Genomic DNA, 15,692 nt, shown 5'->3' with positions numbered 1-15,692 from the left:
CTATTTATGGCAGTTATTCTTGAACGCAGCCATCTGTTCTCTGCAAAATAAGCACACCTCTGTAGCCTCGACTTCATTAAGCTACTTCGATGTCCACATCTAGTTAAGAATATGGCAGCCTTTTTTTTTTTTTTGCACTGTGAGTCAGCTACATTAATCATATTTAAAGGAAATAATAATTCATAACTGAGAAACGTACAGCAAAATGTTCTTTTGAGGAGGAGGATTTGATCCGAGAGGAAGACGTAACAGTGACAAACAAACTCTGGGAAATACTTGAATTGTGAATCATTTATTGAAGTTACATGATTTTAAGTTGGATTGTATCAGCAGTGTGCTCAACGGTCATGGCAAACGGATTCCACTTGTATAGAGTTTTTTTCCTTCCTTCAGCAATCTCCAAAGCTCTTCTTTGTGGCTCTGTGTTCTGTTCAAGGACAGGAGGGGATGGGGAACTGAACCTTGTGTTTAAAAGAAAATAAGAACTGTGCCACAGCCGCCAAAGTAAAGATATGGAATAGTGTGTAGGAATTTATGAAATAGGTAATTTAAAATAAGCTAAAAGAAATGGCAGTGTCAGATCTGCCTACAAAAACAACGTGCTCTGAAAACAAAGCGCATTATGTGAATTAATTTTGACTTGAATCAACCAAAGATCTACACATGTCCTGCATGACGCATTACTGTAAGCAGGTCCGCTCTAGAATGACCTACTTGTAAAAAATCCATCTGCTGCCTTAAAAACCACCAACTTGTTCTTTTTTTTTTTGGACAACATCAGTACAAATTGTGCCTCTTACTCCGTATTACGTCTCTTCAGTGTCGTGAGCCTGTCCGGGCCCGTGGTCCGCTGGGTGCCACTTTAAGTGAGAACCGAGCTTGTTTGTCAAATTTCACAGGGTTCGAGTTGTTTGCATTCACAGCTGCATTATTAAAACTCCCACACAGGCCGGCGGAGTGATTACATCTACAGCAAGATTTCAGAAGCACCACCATGGTTGGTCTTCTGGACGTTTTTTTTTTTTTTATCTTACTGACTGAAGTTCTAATGCTCATTTATGTACAAACACACAGCAAGGGTCAAACACAAAATATCTATTAAAAAAAAAAACAACAAAAGAAAAAAGTTGAACTGCTTCATGCTGTACATCTCCAAATCACAAGAGACTCATTACCCAGACCTACACACTGCATTATTAACCATAAATGCTAGTATGTCCCATCTTTCAGCGCATTATTAGACAATGCAGCTTCTTGGTCTGCAGAAAACAACTTTTTTGTGTGTGCACGTGGGGGTGTTTAACACAAATTTAACTCGGCGTGGGGCCTTTAATGGGTGTTACAGCATAAATAGAACAAAAAGTCACTGTCGGTGTGTATTCTGAGACGAGCAGACACAACACAACGCGGTGGAAATAGCTGATGGTCTGCTGAACTGTCACGCCGACGAACGCACGCTGTCGAGAGAGTGAAAAGAGCGCGAGAGAAAGAGGAGAAGAAAACTGAAACAGAAAAAAAACGAGAGTTGGAAAAGTTCACAGGCGGACTGGATTGTGTTTCCACAAAACTTTATATTTTCCGTGCGTGTGCACACATCCTTCGGCACGCACGTAAACACACACACACACACACACACACACACACACACTCGCGCTGAGTGCTCTCATATCTGATCTGACAGACATAAAATTGGGTCACGGCCTTCTGCGCTGCCATGGAAACCTTGTCAAATGCTTTGCTGTGATTCGTCGATTTTAAAGAAACTGGGAAATTTAATGAAATGGCTTTCTTTATATGAGAAATGGGATAGAAAATGGAATTCATTAGAGGAGTTTCGTTCCTTGCCATCTGTTGGCGATCTCTCATATGGTGTTTCGGCTTCAGTTTCGCAATATGGATAAAAGAAAAAAGGAAAAAGAGAGAGAGAGAGAGAGAGAGAGAGAGAGAGAGAGAGAGAGAGAGAGAGAGAGAGAGAGAGTGCCTGCACCTTGTGCAACTGTGTCTAATTTAATACCACAGACCATCTAATATGAATGGGCTGTTTTTACAGTGTCCTGACTTCATAGGATGTGTGACTGAATACTGCACTCAGCAGCAACTGATTAAATTGACCTATGAGACAAAGCATACAAGCAGAACTGCATAAAAGTGTGTGTGCATGCGTGTGTGTGTGTGCGTGCATGTTATACAGCAGACAAGAAGGGATTGTCCCAATAAAAAAAAAAGGAGGGGCGTACAAAGAGCAATTATAGAACAAGAGAAATGAAAGAATGCAGAGGGAAAGAAAAAGATTGGGTTGACTGAGAGGTTGAGGCATAGAATAAAGAGAATATTAGGTGAAAACAGAGAGAAAATGAGCACTGTGGCAGTGCATTAATAGAATTTTTACAGGACATTAGCTTAGCTGAATGGGGCAACACTGCGGGAATGTCTTCCAGGTACGAGTCCGGGATTGGAAAGTAATCAACACACTCGCCTTCTCCTTCAGCTTCTGGAGCGAGGAAGAAAGAGAGATTCAAGGCAAATAGCTGCAGATAGCTGGAACAGCAAAAGAATCCTCTGATGACCTGCATGTGAGGCAACAGTCTTCTTGGAATAAGTTTCAACCTTTAAGCGCTCAGGTAACGGGATAACAGATAACTGGACTTGACGCTGAATGACAAAAACACCGGAACACCGGTGAGCTCCCTCATTAAAGTCCTTCATTAAGTCCAGGTTTGTTGGAGCAAGAAGACTTTGAACACATGTGGCTGTGAAATGAACTGTGGCTCTCCAGGACCAACAATTCTCCCAACTGTGCAATACAGCGAAGCCGCTATCCCAATATTGTTCGTGTGCTCAGTGTGAGCGTGCGTGCATCATGTACTTCACACATATACACTTTGTCTTCTTCTAATCACACATGTAATTTCCAGATTACCTCTTTTTAGAACATTTCCCGCAGCAAAAATCCTCAAACTTGCATTTTGTGGCTCTCCCTCTCTCCTCCACCCTCTTGTCTTTCCTCAAGTCCACGAAAATCACCCTAAAGCCAGAATCTCTATTAAATCCTTAACACTCTCTTGCAGCCGTAGAGCAGCACATGGCATCATGAATACAAACGAATCCAGCGGTAAATGATTTTTCAACAGCGCTGTTAGGGAGATTACTGCATTAACTGGGACAAACACACCCTTGTGTATACAGTCTATAATATGTAATGTAGCAGGCACACCATTATCAGCAGCAGAACATGGACGAAGGCAAATCCAGCTCTGTATTTCAAACCTGGAAATACTGTATGTACATTCTAAATCACTGACAGTACATCTGTTGTGAATGTCTAAAACCTTTTGAAGAGAAAAGGAAATCTGCAACCTACCCTAATGAAAAGACCTGTTCTGCTGTTCTCTCTCTTATTGATGTAAGTGCCATAATTATGCAATGCAAAATAATAAATAAGATAAATCAGTCACAGCAGATTTTGATACAAAAATGTGCTCATTCATTGAATACAACTGTATGTTGTGTTTTTTGTTGCTAGATTGCAGCTCAAGGGGAACCATACAAGAGTTGTCTTTTTTTCTTTTCAATGAAATTATTTATTTAACAGCTTAAGAGTAACCGTGTGGGTGAAATGAGTTGTTAAAGGGAGAATGGAGGCTTTCTGCTTTCCATCTAGCATCTTGCCTGAAAACCAACCAAGCTGGTCTGAATGGGTAAAATCTGTGCTGGGTGGCCCCAAGAAAGAGAGGAGAAAGCGTATGGTAAGTCACAATAAACATACTCGGAGCAACATGTTGCCATCGTGCAGCACCTGGACAGCTGCTGAGGGTCACCAGTGGGATTCAGACATGGGAACCTCATCACTGGCTGGACCAGTAAAATGGCGCCATTATAAACTTTAAATATTACATACAAAAAACACAGAAAACTGCTACAATTTGCATCTTTTTTCATGCATGTTTTTACAAACTCATCCTGACAGCATGGCTTTGAGGCTAATGCTAGCCTGCTAGCAAAAAGGTAGGAATACCATTTCTCAGTGTTGCTACTCTCAAGACAACTGTGTTGAAATGTCAATGGTTTCATCGAGTTTCTTGCAAATTAGTCATTTCTGAGGCCGGCTTTCGCCCACGGACCTTATGTTTGAGCCCCATGATCTAACTGCTTTGCCAGTACTTCCCTCAGCGACAATGAGTGTGCATACAAATTGTAACCAAGTGATTTTTTTTTTGTATGCCGAGAATACTGTTTTGCAGCTTAAAGATCAGATGGAAATCAGAGTCAATGACTCTGCATTGTTTACTGGGGTGATTTTAGTCGCCTCACGTTCAAAGTTGAACTCAGAACCAGATAAAGATCCAGAGACGAAAACGAAAACAGAAGCATGTAACACTAAGTTAAATCCATCCACATCTTTTTTTTTTTTTTTTTTTTTTGAAGTGAGTTAACAGAGAAAAGATTTCACATTCAATCTTTTACTGATGTTTAGTTTAAAGAGTTCAAACTGTGACTGGCTCGTTTCACTGACGCCTCAGAGCTGCTGAAGTCTCCCTGTGTTTCTGTTCAGTGTGGTTTTTAATGAGCTTCAATTTGTAATAAACATTTTAAAAAATAAATGGCTTGATCTTAGAAGAAGGACAACATGTATCAGAAATAATTTATATTTAAAATGTGCCACAAACACTAATGACAAGCCACACGATGCATATAAATATGAATAAATAAGCACTAAAGCGAGACAGAGAAGGAGCTTTAGTGTCAAAGGGGTTAATCAGCAAATATGTCAAACCAACTCACAATAAATAAATAAAAGCGTTGCAAGGAAATGCAGATGTCATCAGTTCGTACATTCTGGAAGTATTGCATCAGCGCAAAGGTGAGTCACATTTTATCAGCTGAGTCAAAAGGCTTACTAATTTATTTATAGGGTGTTTTTGACAAAACTAGAGAGTTGTTTCAGTATCTTTCACTTGTGAAGCTCATCATCCTCATGCGACATTCTGGCAATAATAACAAAAAAAAAAACTATACAACTGTTCAACTATACAATATGCTAATTTCAGCAAGTGAGCATTGACTGGTTGTATATTTCCAATGATGAGAAGAACAGAAACACAAGCTTTAACCTCAACACTAAAGTGAGACATTCAGGTATCTGTGCTTCATATAAACTCAATCACCTTCAGTCTGTCAACGTCATACCTTATTTAATGTTTAAATAACCCCCACTAAAGATGGCCTTGATGAGGCACAAGCTCATTAATAGCTTAAAAGCTGCTCTTCAAAGGCAACGATGCTGCCATCAACGTTATCATAAAATAGGACTTTACAGAACGGAGGCATTTGTTTTGACGTGCACTGGCAAAACCCCGCTGTTTCTCCCCACTTGAGTTTAAAAAGTTGCTATGCACCACTGAACACACAGAAATATATCTGCGCATCACAGAATGCAGCCCTCAGAGCAACTGAAAGTTTTCCAATGAGCTCCAGCATTTCCAGCTTGGTAGGAGAATCAGTTTTCATGATTATTAAATTACAGAGAGAAGAATGAATTTCACTGGAGAAAAATACCACACGAGCTATCAGCAGCAGTGACAGAGACGTGAAACGTAGCTCCTCTCCACTGGCTTTGGAAGTGAGAGCTAAAACCTCCCCATCAGCACTGTTTTCAATATCTGCAGTTGGATGAGCACAGTAATTACCTAAATGAGACACTGGAAGGCCAGAACACCCAACGCACCACTCTCTCCTCTCCTCGCACCGCCGATCCAATACACATCTGCACCATTATTTTATTTTCATCACCAGAGTCGGACACCCAGACTACAATTCCAGTCCATTTCTGCATGCTGATCCTGATTTATCTAAAAATAGGAATAAAGTAAGTTTGAACATGACTTTTTTTTTACTCTCTTAATATGAAGCAACACTTAATATGATGTATAGTGTAATCAGGCAATGACAAAATACCAGTTCTGCAAACTGCTGGCACTAAATTTAGAAGGAGAGGGTGAAAACAAGACTTCAGGGACAAAAGGATATACTGCTGCTAAACTGCAGGACAATGAGGCAAGGAAAGGGACTCTGGGAAAATCTCACAACGCAGATGGAGGGTTATTAAAAAATATAAAAACTATACAGGCTTCTTAAATAATGAAAAGCCGGTCACTTCTGCTGTATTGCGACAATTCAGTTCGGAATGAGGAACTTTTATTCCTCTGGAAACGTTTTTATCCAAAACTTTTGATAAGAAGCATTAAACTTGTGACAGAAACAATTCCATCAGTGCAGGTTTGGTGAGACTTTGTTTGGTTTGGGGTTGGTCTGTCTGAGACTCAGGTGGTTCCAGCATGTGTCCCTCTGGCCTAAAAGCTGATCAGTCTGTGGACATGACAAGTTCCTCCTGATTTCAGGCCAGGATTTTGATTTAGTTGTGTGTGTGTTGGCGTAGGAGAGGCAAACAGTGTGAAGCATTTTGTATCGTGCATGCTCGTATAGAATTACATTAGATGGGAGGGCGGTTTACACACTTTGAATAAGTGATGGGGACTTTGTTTTCATGGTCACAGCAACAGGTTGTTGATGAGTCACTCATCCGACCCTCGTTCTCACTATAAATGTATTCAGTTTACAGCCCGACTAAAAACTTGATGGATCACCAACTAGGGGGTCCGCTCCGCTCACTCCACGAAGCTTTCTCCAGATGATATGCAAAAACATGTTTTTCTAAGTTTTATTTCATTTATTTTAAAAAAGAAACATGTTATGGCTCCAAAGGGCTGAAAAAAGATGAATTGGTTTAGGACTTAAAACATAAACAGACAGCCAAAATGAAAAAACACTGAAAAAGAAAAATATCTATCTATCTATCTATCTATCTATCTATCTATCTATCTATCTATCTATCTATCTATCCATCCATCCATCCATCCATCCATCCATTCTCTTTATCGCAGAAGATAAAGGACGTTCAAGACGCCCACGTCTTCACAAATACTTTTAAATAAATAATGCACTTGTAATGTAAATGCTTCCACTTTGTAGTTTTTTGACAGAAATCAATTAATTGCTGTCTTACCAATTTTTCAAACAGAAACAATGTCATACCCATTAAAGATGGCGTCACGACCCCCCATGAGTCTTTGGCGCCCCCCGTGGGTGTCGCGCCCCTCCAGTTGGGAATCACTGCTCTGTATCTTTGAATCCAAGTCGTGGTGACACGGAGCTGAAACCGAGCCAAGCTGAGTAAAGCTGAGGGCTTCATCACAGGGAAAGCACACACTCATTCACTCAGTGATTAACCCGGGAACAGAAAGACCCCCCGGGCCCAGACTCAAACCGGGAACCCTCCCACTGTGAGGCCAGAGGTGTCGCCACTACGTCGCCATCCCTCAGTCTGAGTTAGTCCTGCCTTCTTTTGTGTCTGCCATTGTTTTTCACTGCAACAGTAGGAAATGCTCAGCGTCTAAATGTACCATTACGGTTCATGAGGTGTAATGTTATGTGTAATGTGTCTGCTGTTTTAATTAATTTAACTCATTTGATGTGTTGTTGCATTCGAATCACATCCTCAGCTCTGCAGAACACGAACCCCACCGCTATTGTTGTTAAACGCCAATATAGATGCTAAGCACCACCTGCAAATCAAAGCACTACATGGAATTAGTCACATGCATACTTTTAAAGATGAAAGAATCAGTGTTAGGAGGAGAAAATAAGAGATTGTACAGCTCTGCAGACTGCATTAAACCATCAGCAGATGCAGACGCGCCCGGTTGGAGCGGCTGGAATACCCTGCTCTCCTCTCCGTCTGCTGCTGCTATGCTGATCTCCGTTTATGTCAGTTAGGATTACAGCGATCGGGTCGAAACTTTGTGGTAAAGCAGACGCGGCAAACACGACGACAGGTCGCCGCCGCTCAGCCGTAATCTATAGGGCGTGATTCAAGCACGCAGTAAAAGTTGTTCACTCTCACCTATAGGAAGACGAGGCCTTAACTTGGGGACTGCGTAAACCTAATTACTTGAAGAACAAACAGAGGATTAAATCCATCAATTAAACAGTGATCCCTCTTTAAATAAACTCAAATAACCTTCAGGAAAATTGTGAAACTCACAGAGAACAACTTCCATCAAATATGACTTCACAAAAACAAGATTTTGCATTTAAAAAAAAAGAAACACTCATGAGTATTGTATGTTTGTTTATGTCCCAAAATGACAGCGCCATCAAACCTGGAAGGACTAATAATCCAGGAAGGTCTCAAACAGCCGAACCGACGCAGGGAAACAAAAACAAACCGGAGAAAATTCCTTTGGTGTGAAGATAAAAGATGTTTGGTTTGAGGAGAGTAGAGAGATTTAGTTGCGAAACAATGGATTGAACTTGGATTTAAGCCAGAAAAATTACACAAGAGATGAAGACAATAAGCGCACTGTGATTTCTGCCTCAAAGAAAAATATTCCAAAAGCAGTCGTCCTTCTTTTTCTACGATTCTTTATACAGTTCAGGGTTGTAGTTGAAAAAAAGCAGTTCAGTACAGAACGAATATTCACGCCTCGCGGCAATTTCAGATCCTCCGGTAACGTCAACCACAGTGAGAACATGCAAACTCAGAAAAGCTTGAATACACACCACAGCCATGGTGCAGGCCCATTCAGACCAACACAAATACATGCATATTTTCAACTGAAACGTCTGAACAGACATCTCGAGGCGGTGAGAATTTGACGATCTCCGCCTCCTTTACAGGTATCAATTTTGAAACCATCTCTGCCAATTTGGCCTGGAAACCCAGAAATGGCTCGCTATGTTCAAAAGGTAACACAAATCCAACAGGCAGGCCTCGTTAACTCTGAAAAAAACCAAGGTTTCTCTTTACTTTGAAGTTGGCAGGCTACTTGTGAAGACACCAAGTCGCGTCCCCGACCAGAAGGAGCGGCTAATCCCCCACGCGCGCGCACGCACACACACACACACACAAAGACACAGCGGCCCTCATAACTTGTTTGTGCGCGTTGACGGGGGATTCACCTCAAACTCGATGACCTCGCCTCCCGTCTCCCGCCACAGGGATCAGACTTCAACTATGACAGATTTGGCACAGACTTGATGAATATTAAAGAGCGTCGGGAACATGTCTTGCCGGCGAGGACCACGGAGAAAGGTCAGCGTCGTCTAGCAGGGTTTGTTTGACGCGCGGCAAAAAAGGTAATGATTACATTAAAATGTTTATTTGTAACTGTCTTCACTCGTCAGTTGTCACATCCGGAGCCTTCCGAGCTTCAAGTAAATTCAATCCGAGCGCAGGGCGAAGAGGAAATGTTATAAATACTTTACCATTTGGGCTCTCTTCGTCTATGGCAACGATGGTAGCAGGAGGGCCAGACCGTGAAAGTTTACATTCTGGAAAATAAAACAAATTCATTATTTATACATTTGTTACTTGTATGCGATGCTGTGACAAAGAAATGCAAAGACAAAGAGCAATGGGAGCACGGAGATGTGTGAATGAAAAAAGCTTGGTGGATAAAATTTCCAGGTCATTAACCTCATCCTCGGAAACAAAAAAAAAAGAGAGAGAATTATACTAAAAAAAATAAATGTGCAGAAAAATGAAGCAAGGTAAGTGAGGCTAGAAGTGACAGTAAAAAGAGACTAATGTTCATGTTTTAAACGACAGACTTAACGCACCACAACCTTCTCTGCGGGGTCAGCAGAGGTTAATAAAGCAGCACAGTGATCGAACACATAGTTAACAGAGGGAGAAAAAAGGAGACCTTCTTACCCTCATATTGCCAGTCTGCAGTGGGAAGGAGCCGAGGACCACCGAGAAAGAGGAGAAAAAGGGGTGGAGAAAGCCAGGAAGAAAGGAGAAGAAGGAGAAAAAGAAGTTACAGAGGGTAAGAATTAGGCAGCAGTCACAGTAAGAGATATAAAAGTAATGAAATGTAAGCAAGTTCAGCACTCAAATGTTGATATATCTGTATTGCTAAGCCCCTCTGCCTTCTTCCTCCAGACGCCACCCACACCTACAGCGTTTTCACAAAGAAGAATTCATTTTAACCCCGACTGAAGGCTTAAAATGGTCCCACACCGAGGGAAAACAACCCCTGCATTCAAGTATTCTCTTTCATCCGACATCCTTGCCGGGACACAGGAAAACAAGAACACCCACATTCAGCAGACAAATCAACATTATTGTAGAGCTCTCGAGGATGTTTGGGAAAATCCCAGAGGAAAGCAGTGAGATGGATATCTGCTCACCTAGAAAATAGACTTCATGGAACAGTGATCACACTCTCTCTCTCTCTCCCTCTCTCTCCTCCTCTGCCACTCCATGATAAAGCATTACAGCTGTGTGACATTAGAGATTATCTCACTCTTCACTCGCGTTGCTTCTTGTATTTTAGTGCAGAAAAGGCAATAAAACGTTTCCTTAGATTAAACTGTACCGCGCTATCTCCGCCAATTGTCTTCACAAACAGACACGCTGAGAACTGAGAGCTACTTATCAGCTTATATGAAGCTGTCGAGCTCTTCAATTGCAACAATTCTGCAGCTGCAGGGCAGATAAGTTAAAGTAATGTGTAAAAATTCCTCACAACGTTGTGCTTCAATTGCAGGATTCTTGTAGCCCATTTTTCAAACGCATGAGAGTCAGAATATCCTGATTCTTCTAAAAATGCAGATCTGGCTGCAGATTTGAGTAAATATCATGAACTTTGGGTCCAAATGAGGATTTCTGACACTGAGAGGAGCCAGTTACGGTGATTCCAGCATCTGATTACGATGCCGCCAGATTGCCTTGTTTGAGGAGTCTACCAGGCACCTGCAACTGGGAGGAGGCCTGCTGGTTGACTTAAGACCGGCTGCAGAGATTAGGTTTGTTGACTGGTCTAAGACCAGCTCAGGGGTCGACCCAGAGGAGCTGCAGGAAGATGTGGGGGACATGGATCTCTGAGCTTCTCTGCTATCCAGATGACTCAGGATTTCCCAGTAACCCTCTGAGGCCTTATGATGTCCAGGTCTGATGAATAAAAATACAAAGCAAAGATCTTTGACTCCAAATGACACAAATCCCTCAACCCCGATTGCAGCTTTGTTCAAATATCATGCCAATAAACACATAACCTTCCGCAGACCTTTTCATGTAATCTAATAACTCAGCCATCAAAAACAAGTAAATCAGTTCCCAAGTTGGGAAAATGCATCTGAGCCGGAAGATGGAACATTCCAGAAGCAGATTTGCAGTCAGTCAACCCTTCAGCATCCACATAAAATAATATTAATGATGAAACAAACAAACATAGTAGAGCAAATACTATCAGCGAGACAACATTGGCCTGACCTTCACAGCTCGCATGCGACAAAAAGCAGCAGTAATTCAGAATGAGGAGAAGTCAAGTTATTAAATAATATTGACAAGCATGATTACAAGCATAATTTGTTTTCTAACACGAGTGATAGCAAGACTGATTAATTTTCTGCAGAATATGTCAGGGTGGTCTTGTTTGTCGTGTCTTGTTTAGCAATGTGAGTTTCCTAACTAGTGAGTTTCTGGGTTCCCAGGTCCGTGAACACACCATGCGCCTCAGTGAATACCCCTGTGTGCTCATTTATTCACTTTGTTTCCTCCAAAAGTTGAATGGGACAACATATGTTTAGGTTTGTGCTGTAATTTTGAGGAAGGAAACATGCCATATTTCCCAACACACACACTTTTAAGGCTTTTTTTTTTTTTTCTTTTTTAAGAGTGCAGCTTGGGCTAAGGCAACCAGAAAGATGCATGAGCCATGGAACAATAGTCACTAGTTACATCAGTCTACCAGCTGCCCGTGTGTGTGTGTGTGTGTGTGTGTGTGTGTGTGTGTGTGTGTGTGTGTGTGTGTGTGAACAGCAGATGACAGATGTGTATCCCCTGCTTGACTGCCTTTTTATCCTTCAGTGTAAGCTGATGCCCCTCATATATTACTAACCAGCCATTTGTTCTCTATGGGGCATCTCTCTCTCTCTCTCTCTCTCTCTCTCTCTCTCTCTGCTCAGTTTCTTCCTCCCACTGTCTCTTCTCATTCGACTCCCTCTTTCTACCTGTCGGTCTGGTTTCTCCCTCAAACAATAAAGATTAAACGGACGGTACAAAACAGTAAACAGCCTGAATGATACTTCCATGCGGCCAATGAACATGAGGTTCTTGTAGCAACTGCTAACATGTAGCGTAATGGGCTATAATGTAATACCTGCAATAACATAATAATTGACTAGATATCAAGAGGAGGCAAAAGCCAGTTCACTCCAGCATCTCAGAGACATGTGGACCAGCAGAGTTACCATGATTCCACTTAACTGTTCCATGGATCAAGTAGCTTGGAGTGATGCTACATGCTAAATGCGATTAATGTGGACTGATACCCTCAGTAACAGTTAGCTGGACCGTGTGGCGGCACACCGGTGCTCAGTATCGGCAAGTAGTTAAAGGTTAATAGTCGTACTTGTACTCGCCTTCTCACGCTCACCTCATTGATATGTACTTGTCTTCCTTTAAGGGATCACTCATCCCAGGGTTAGCATTCACATGTTCTCCTCTCTTTCAAAGTTTGTGCGGAGAAAAAAAAGGAAAAAACAATCACTGAAATGACTTTGTGCATGAGCAAGTGAATAAATTCATCTAATGCCAGGTTTCTGTCAAGCTGATGAAAAGCTCCGCGGAGAGCTGTGTGAGGGGAATGAGGTCGAAGCGTTCAAGGTGTGGAGCTTATAAAGAAAAGGGCTTAAAACTGCGAAATAGACCTATCCCTTCCAACAATATCACAAGCAGTCAATGACAAAAGTTTGCCCCGTTTCAGATTCATCATCCGTCCAACGCCTCCTTATTCAAACCTGGAGTGTTTCAATCAATATCTTCTTTATTTTCCATTCAAATTCTGTCCCACTAAATTTGGCCGGAAGAAAGAGCAGGTGCGAGCTGCCAAGCGTGGCGGAAAGAAGTCCCCATTAAAGACAAAGTCGACTGAGGAAGAGGAGTCAGTGAGGTGATATTGACTGGAGCTGATGATCAAGAGCGGTCAGACGGACGTCCAGGCAGCTCGGCTTCTCTTATTTCAGCACACACACACACACACACACACAAACGCACAACTTAGCAACTGCCTCAATAATGTAGTTTGTTTACATGCGGACACGGTCCTTAGAAACGGACTCACACAGCTCTATACGCAGTCACGTTAACACAGATGACACAATCGCCGCCATATGCCGACCTTCTCTTGCACGCTCGCACACACACACACTACAGTTACCATTAAATATACATGACAAGGCTGTGACTCAATGGGACACCTGGACAATGTGTGTGTGTGTGTGTGTGTGTAGTGTGTAGCGTGTACTGAGCTGGTGTGAATTTTATACGAGGAGCCAATCACCTGGGGCAGAAGAATGTGTTTGTAATACTTTAATTGTTGTCGAGTCTTTTCAAAAACACAAACGGCTGTTTTCAACTTTTGTTCTGGTTACAGGGATTAAGCAGTTTGAATGGTTTCAATTATTGCATTTTCGACCAAGGCTCTTTTCACGAAGCCGTGTTTACCCCGTTTCTGTTTTCCAGGCCTGGAAAAACTAATCAGACGCTTTCAAATTTACTGACCTTCAACCTGCAAATGAAAAAAAAAAAAAAAAAAAGAAATGAAGGGAATGTGAGTAAATCCGAGAATGATTCTGGCTTTAAAAGTTGAGAAGAAACGTTGTCGTACTTTCCTATAATATACCAGACGAGAGAGGATGTACAGCTGAACTTTATGGGGGATTTGAGGTGAATCTATAGCTCCTGCACACAGGAGAGAAACTAAAGAAGAGTAACAATATCGCTCAAAGAAAAAACAGGAATATGTTCAGGTTACCCCCATGGAATTGCCTCGAAAAAGACATTTCCATCCTGGATGTCAGTGAAGAACAACACAAGTGTCCCTGATGTGTTTGAGCTATCAGCCTGGCCCGTTTCCACAAAAATAATGAACTCATTGCATTTAATAATGCTTCAGAGTGGGCGTGTGAGCACATTTTATAAACTTCTAATGATCGTTATTTGCTTCATAGCAAAATGTTTAAAGGTGGCTGTGACAATTCCCTTTAAAAATCACTTTACCTTTAGGAAAAATATCTCTAATCAGTTGACAGTACATAAAATGATTATCACCACTCGAACACAAAATAAAAATAAACAGTTATGAGGATTACAGATCATTATCTCATAAAACAATGCAACCTGGCCGTCTAATCCCATCCATGGTAGATAAATCCACTTAAGCTTTTTTTTGCTAATCACTAATTTTGAAGATTTTTTTTTTTATTCCCATGCGGTGCTTGCAACAGGAAATTCAAAGACATTGCCACTGTGTTCATGACAAGCAAAAGTGATTGAATAGAGAAATAACACTTCCAACTGTATTTGGTTCCCCAGTCTGAGAGCAGAGGACTATCAGTGAATCTCAGGAAGGTCTAATAGTTCTGATTTGGTTCTAATTTGATAAACGGGCTGACATTTATTTAGATATTCAGTTTTACCAGTATAGTTAATATGATTTTTCTGTAGTTTACATATTAGTAGGTAAAACACAAAAAACATTTTAGACCTTGAACTTCTTCCTCTTCAAGTTCTGTATTCTGTATCGATTGCAGATACATTTAAAGTTAGCGGAACCGCAAGAGGCTCCAATCCAGTCCACCAAACCACCGATGGCAAAATTTCCAAAGAAAACATTTCTTTTCTTTTTTATTTTATTTTTTAAACATTTTAATGTATTTTACACCATTACTACCAGAAGGCGTCATTTTCATTAAGTTAAACCTGCAAGATTAACACAATCACTCTCACTTGAGGCAAAGCATTCTCTTTCTTAATGAAGAAAAAACAACTTTCTAAGGCTTTTTTTTTTTTTAATCTTTCATTTTTTTCACCTTGCCATATTGTGAAAATTTGCACTCATTGGAGCAAGTTGTACTTCACTGCATCCCGCTTGTTGCCATCTGCTGTATATTTGCTTGGCTACTTTGCCTGAAGTCTTGATTGTGAATGGGGAAAACTTGAAGACGTGAGCGTGCTGCGGCGGGGAAGACAATGGGACGTAATCTCCAGAGACGTCTGTGCCGGTCAGATATGTGTAAAGAATCCTCTGTGAGAGCAGTGAAGGCTTTTTTCACAGCTTGATTGATGGCTAAATAATTTGAGTGTGGCACGGTGAAAAAAGATGGCAAAGAAAACATTTTATGATGAAACTGTCCATTCATATGAGCAACACTGAAGTGAAATGGATAAAGCAAGAAGAGAGGAGATGGAAAAGTCGGGTGTTTAGAGTGGAAATGTGTCAAGAGGTGTCATGTGACAGGACGAGGACGAACTGCCAGAAGTTTGCCTAAAATACTGCAACAAAACATACAAATATATCCTTAAATATGCCACTTGAGCGTGGCTCACGAATGCACGGAGCAGAATTAACAGCGATTAATGGCAGTGACCTGATAATGTGAACAGTGTGTGTGGAGCTTTCCCGCAGCATGTGTGGGCGTCAAACCATTAACAGCCTTTCACAGGGTTTGTAAGTTAATTACATATTGGGGCCTTTTGATACAACTTACTTAACATGCAAAGAGTCTTTTTTGAGATAATTTACCAATTAAAGGCACATCATTAAAAATGTGTAAATCAAAATGTT

At 41.3% G+C, this 15,692-nt stretch overlaps 1 protein-coding gene across 1 annotated transcript in view; it reads right to left on the bottom strand.

Moving 5' to 3' along the window:
- The window catches only part of LOC115392820 (protocadherin-15-like), a 178,816-nt gene that overhangs the window by 127,995 nt on the left and 35,129 nt on the right, over positions 1-15,692 (bottom strand). The window contains exons 3-4 of the mRNA XM_030097425.1: positions 9,773-9,787; positions 9,325-9,390 (exon numbers count right to left, since the gene is read on the bottom strand). Coding sequence (XP_029953285.1) covers positions 9,325-9,390; positions 9,773-9,787 — 81 coding nt within the window. The remainder of the gene's footprint in view (positions 1-9,324; positions 9,391-9,772; positions 9,788-15,692) is intronic.

Source organism: Salarias fasciatus, chromosome 8, assembly GCF_902148845.1.
Source record: "Salarias fasciatus chromosome 8, fSalaFa1.1, whole genome shotgun sequence".
Taxonomy (NCBI): Eukaryota; Metazoa; Chordata; class Actinopteri; order Blenniiformes; family Blenniidae; genus Salarias; species Salarias fasciatus.
This window is presented reverse-complemented; position numbering and strand designations above follow the sequence as displayed.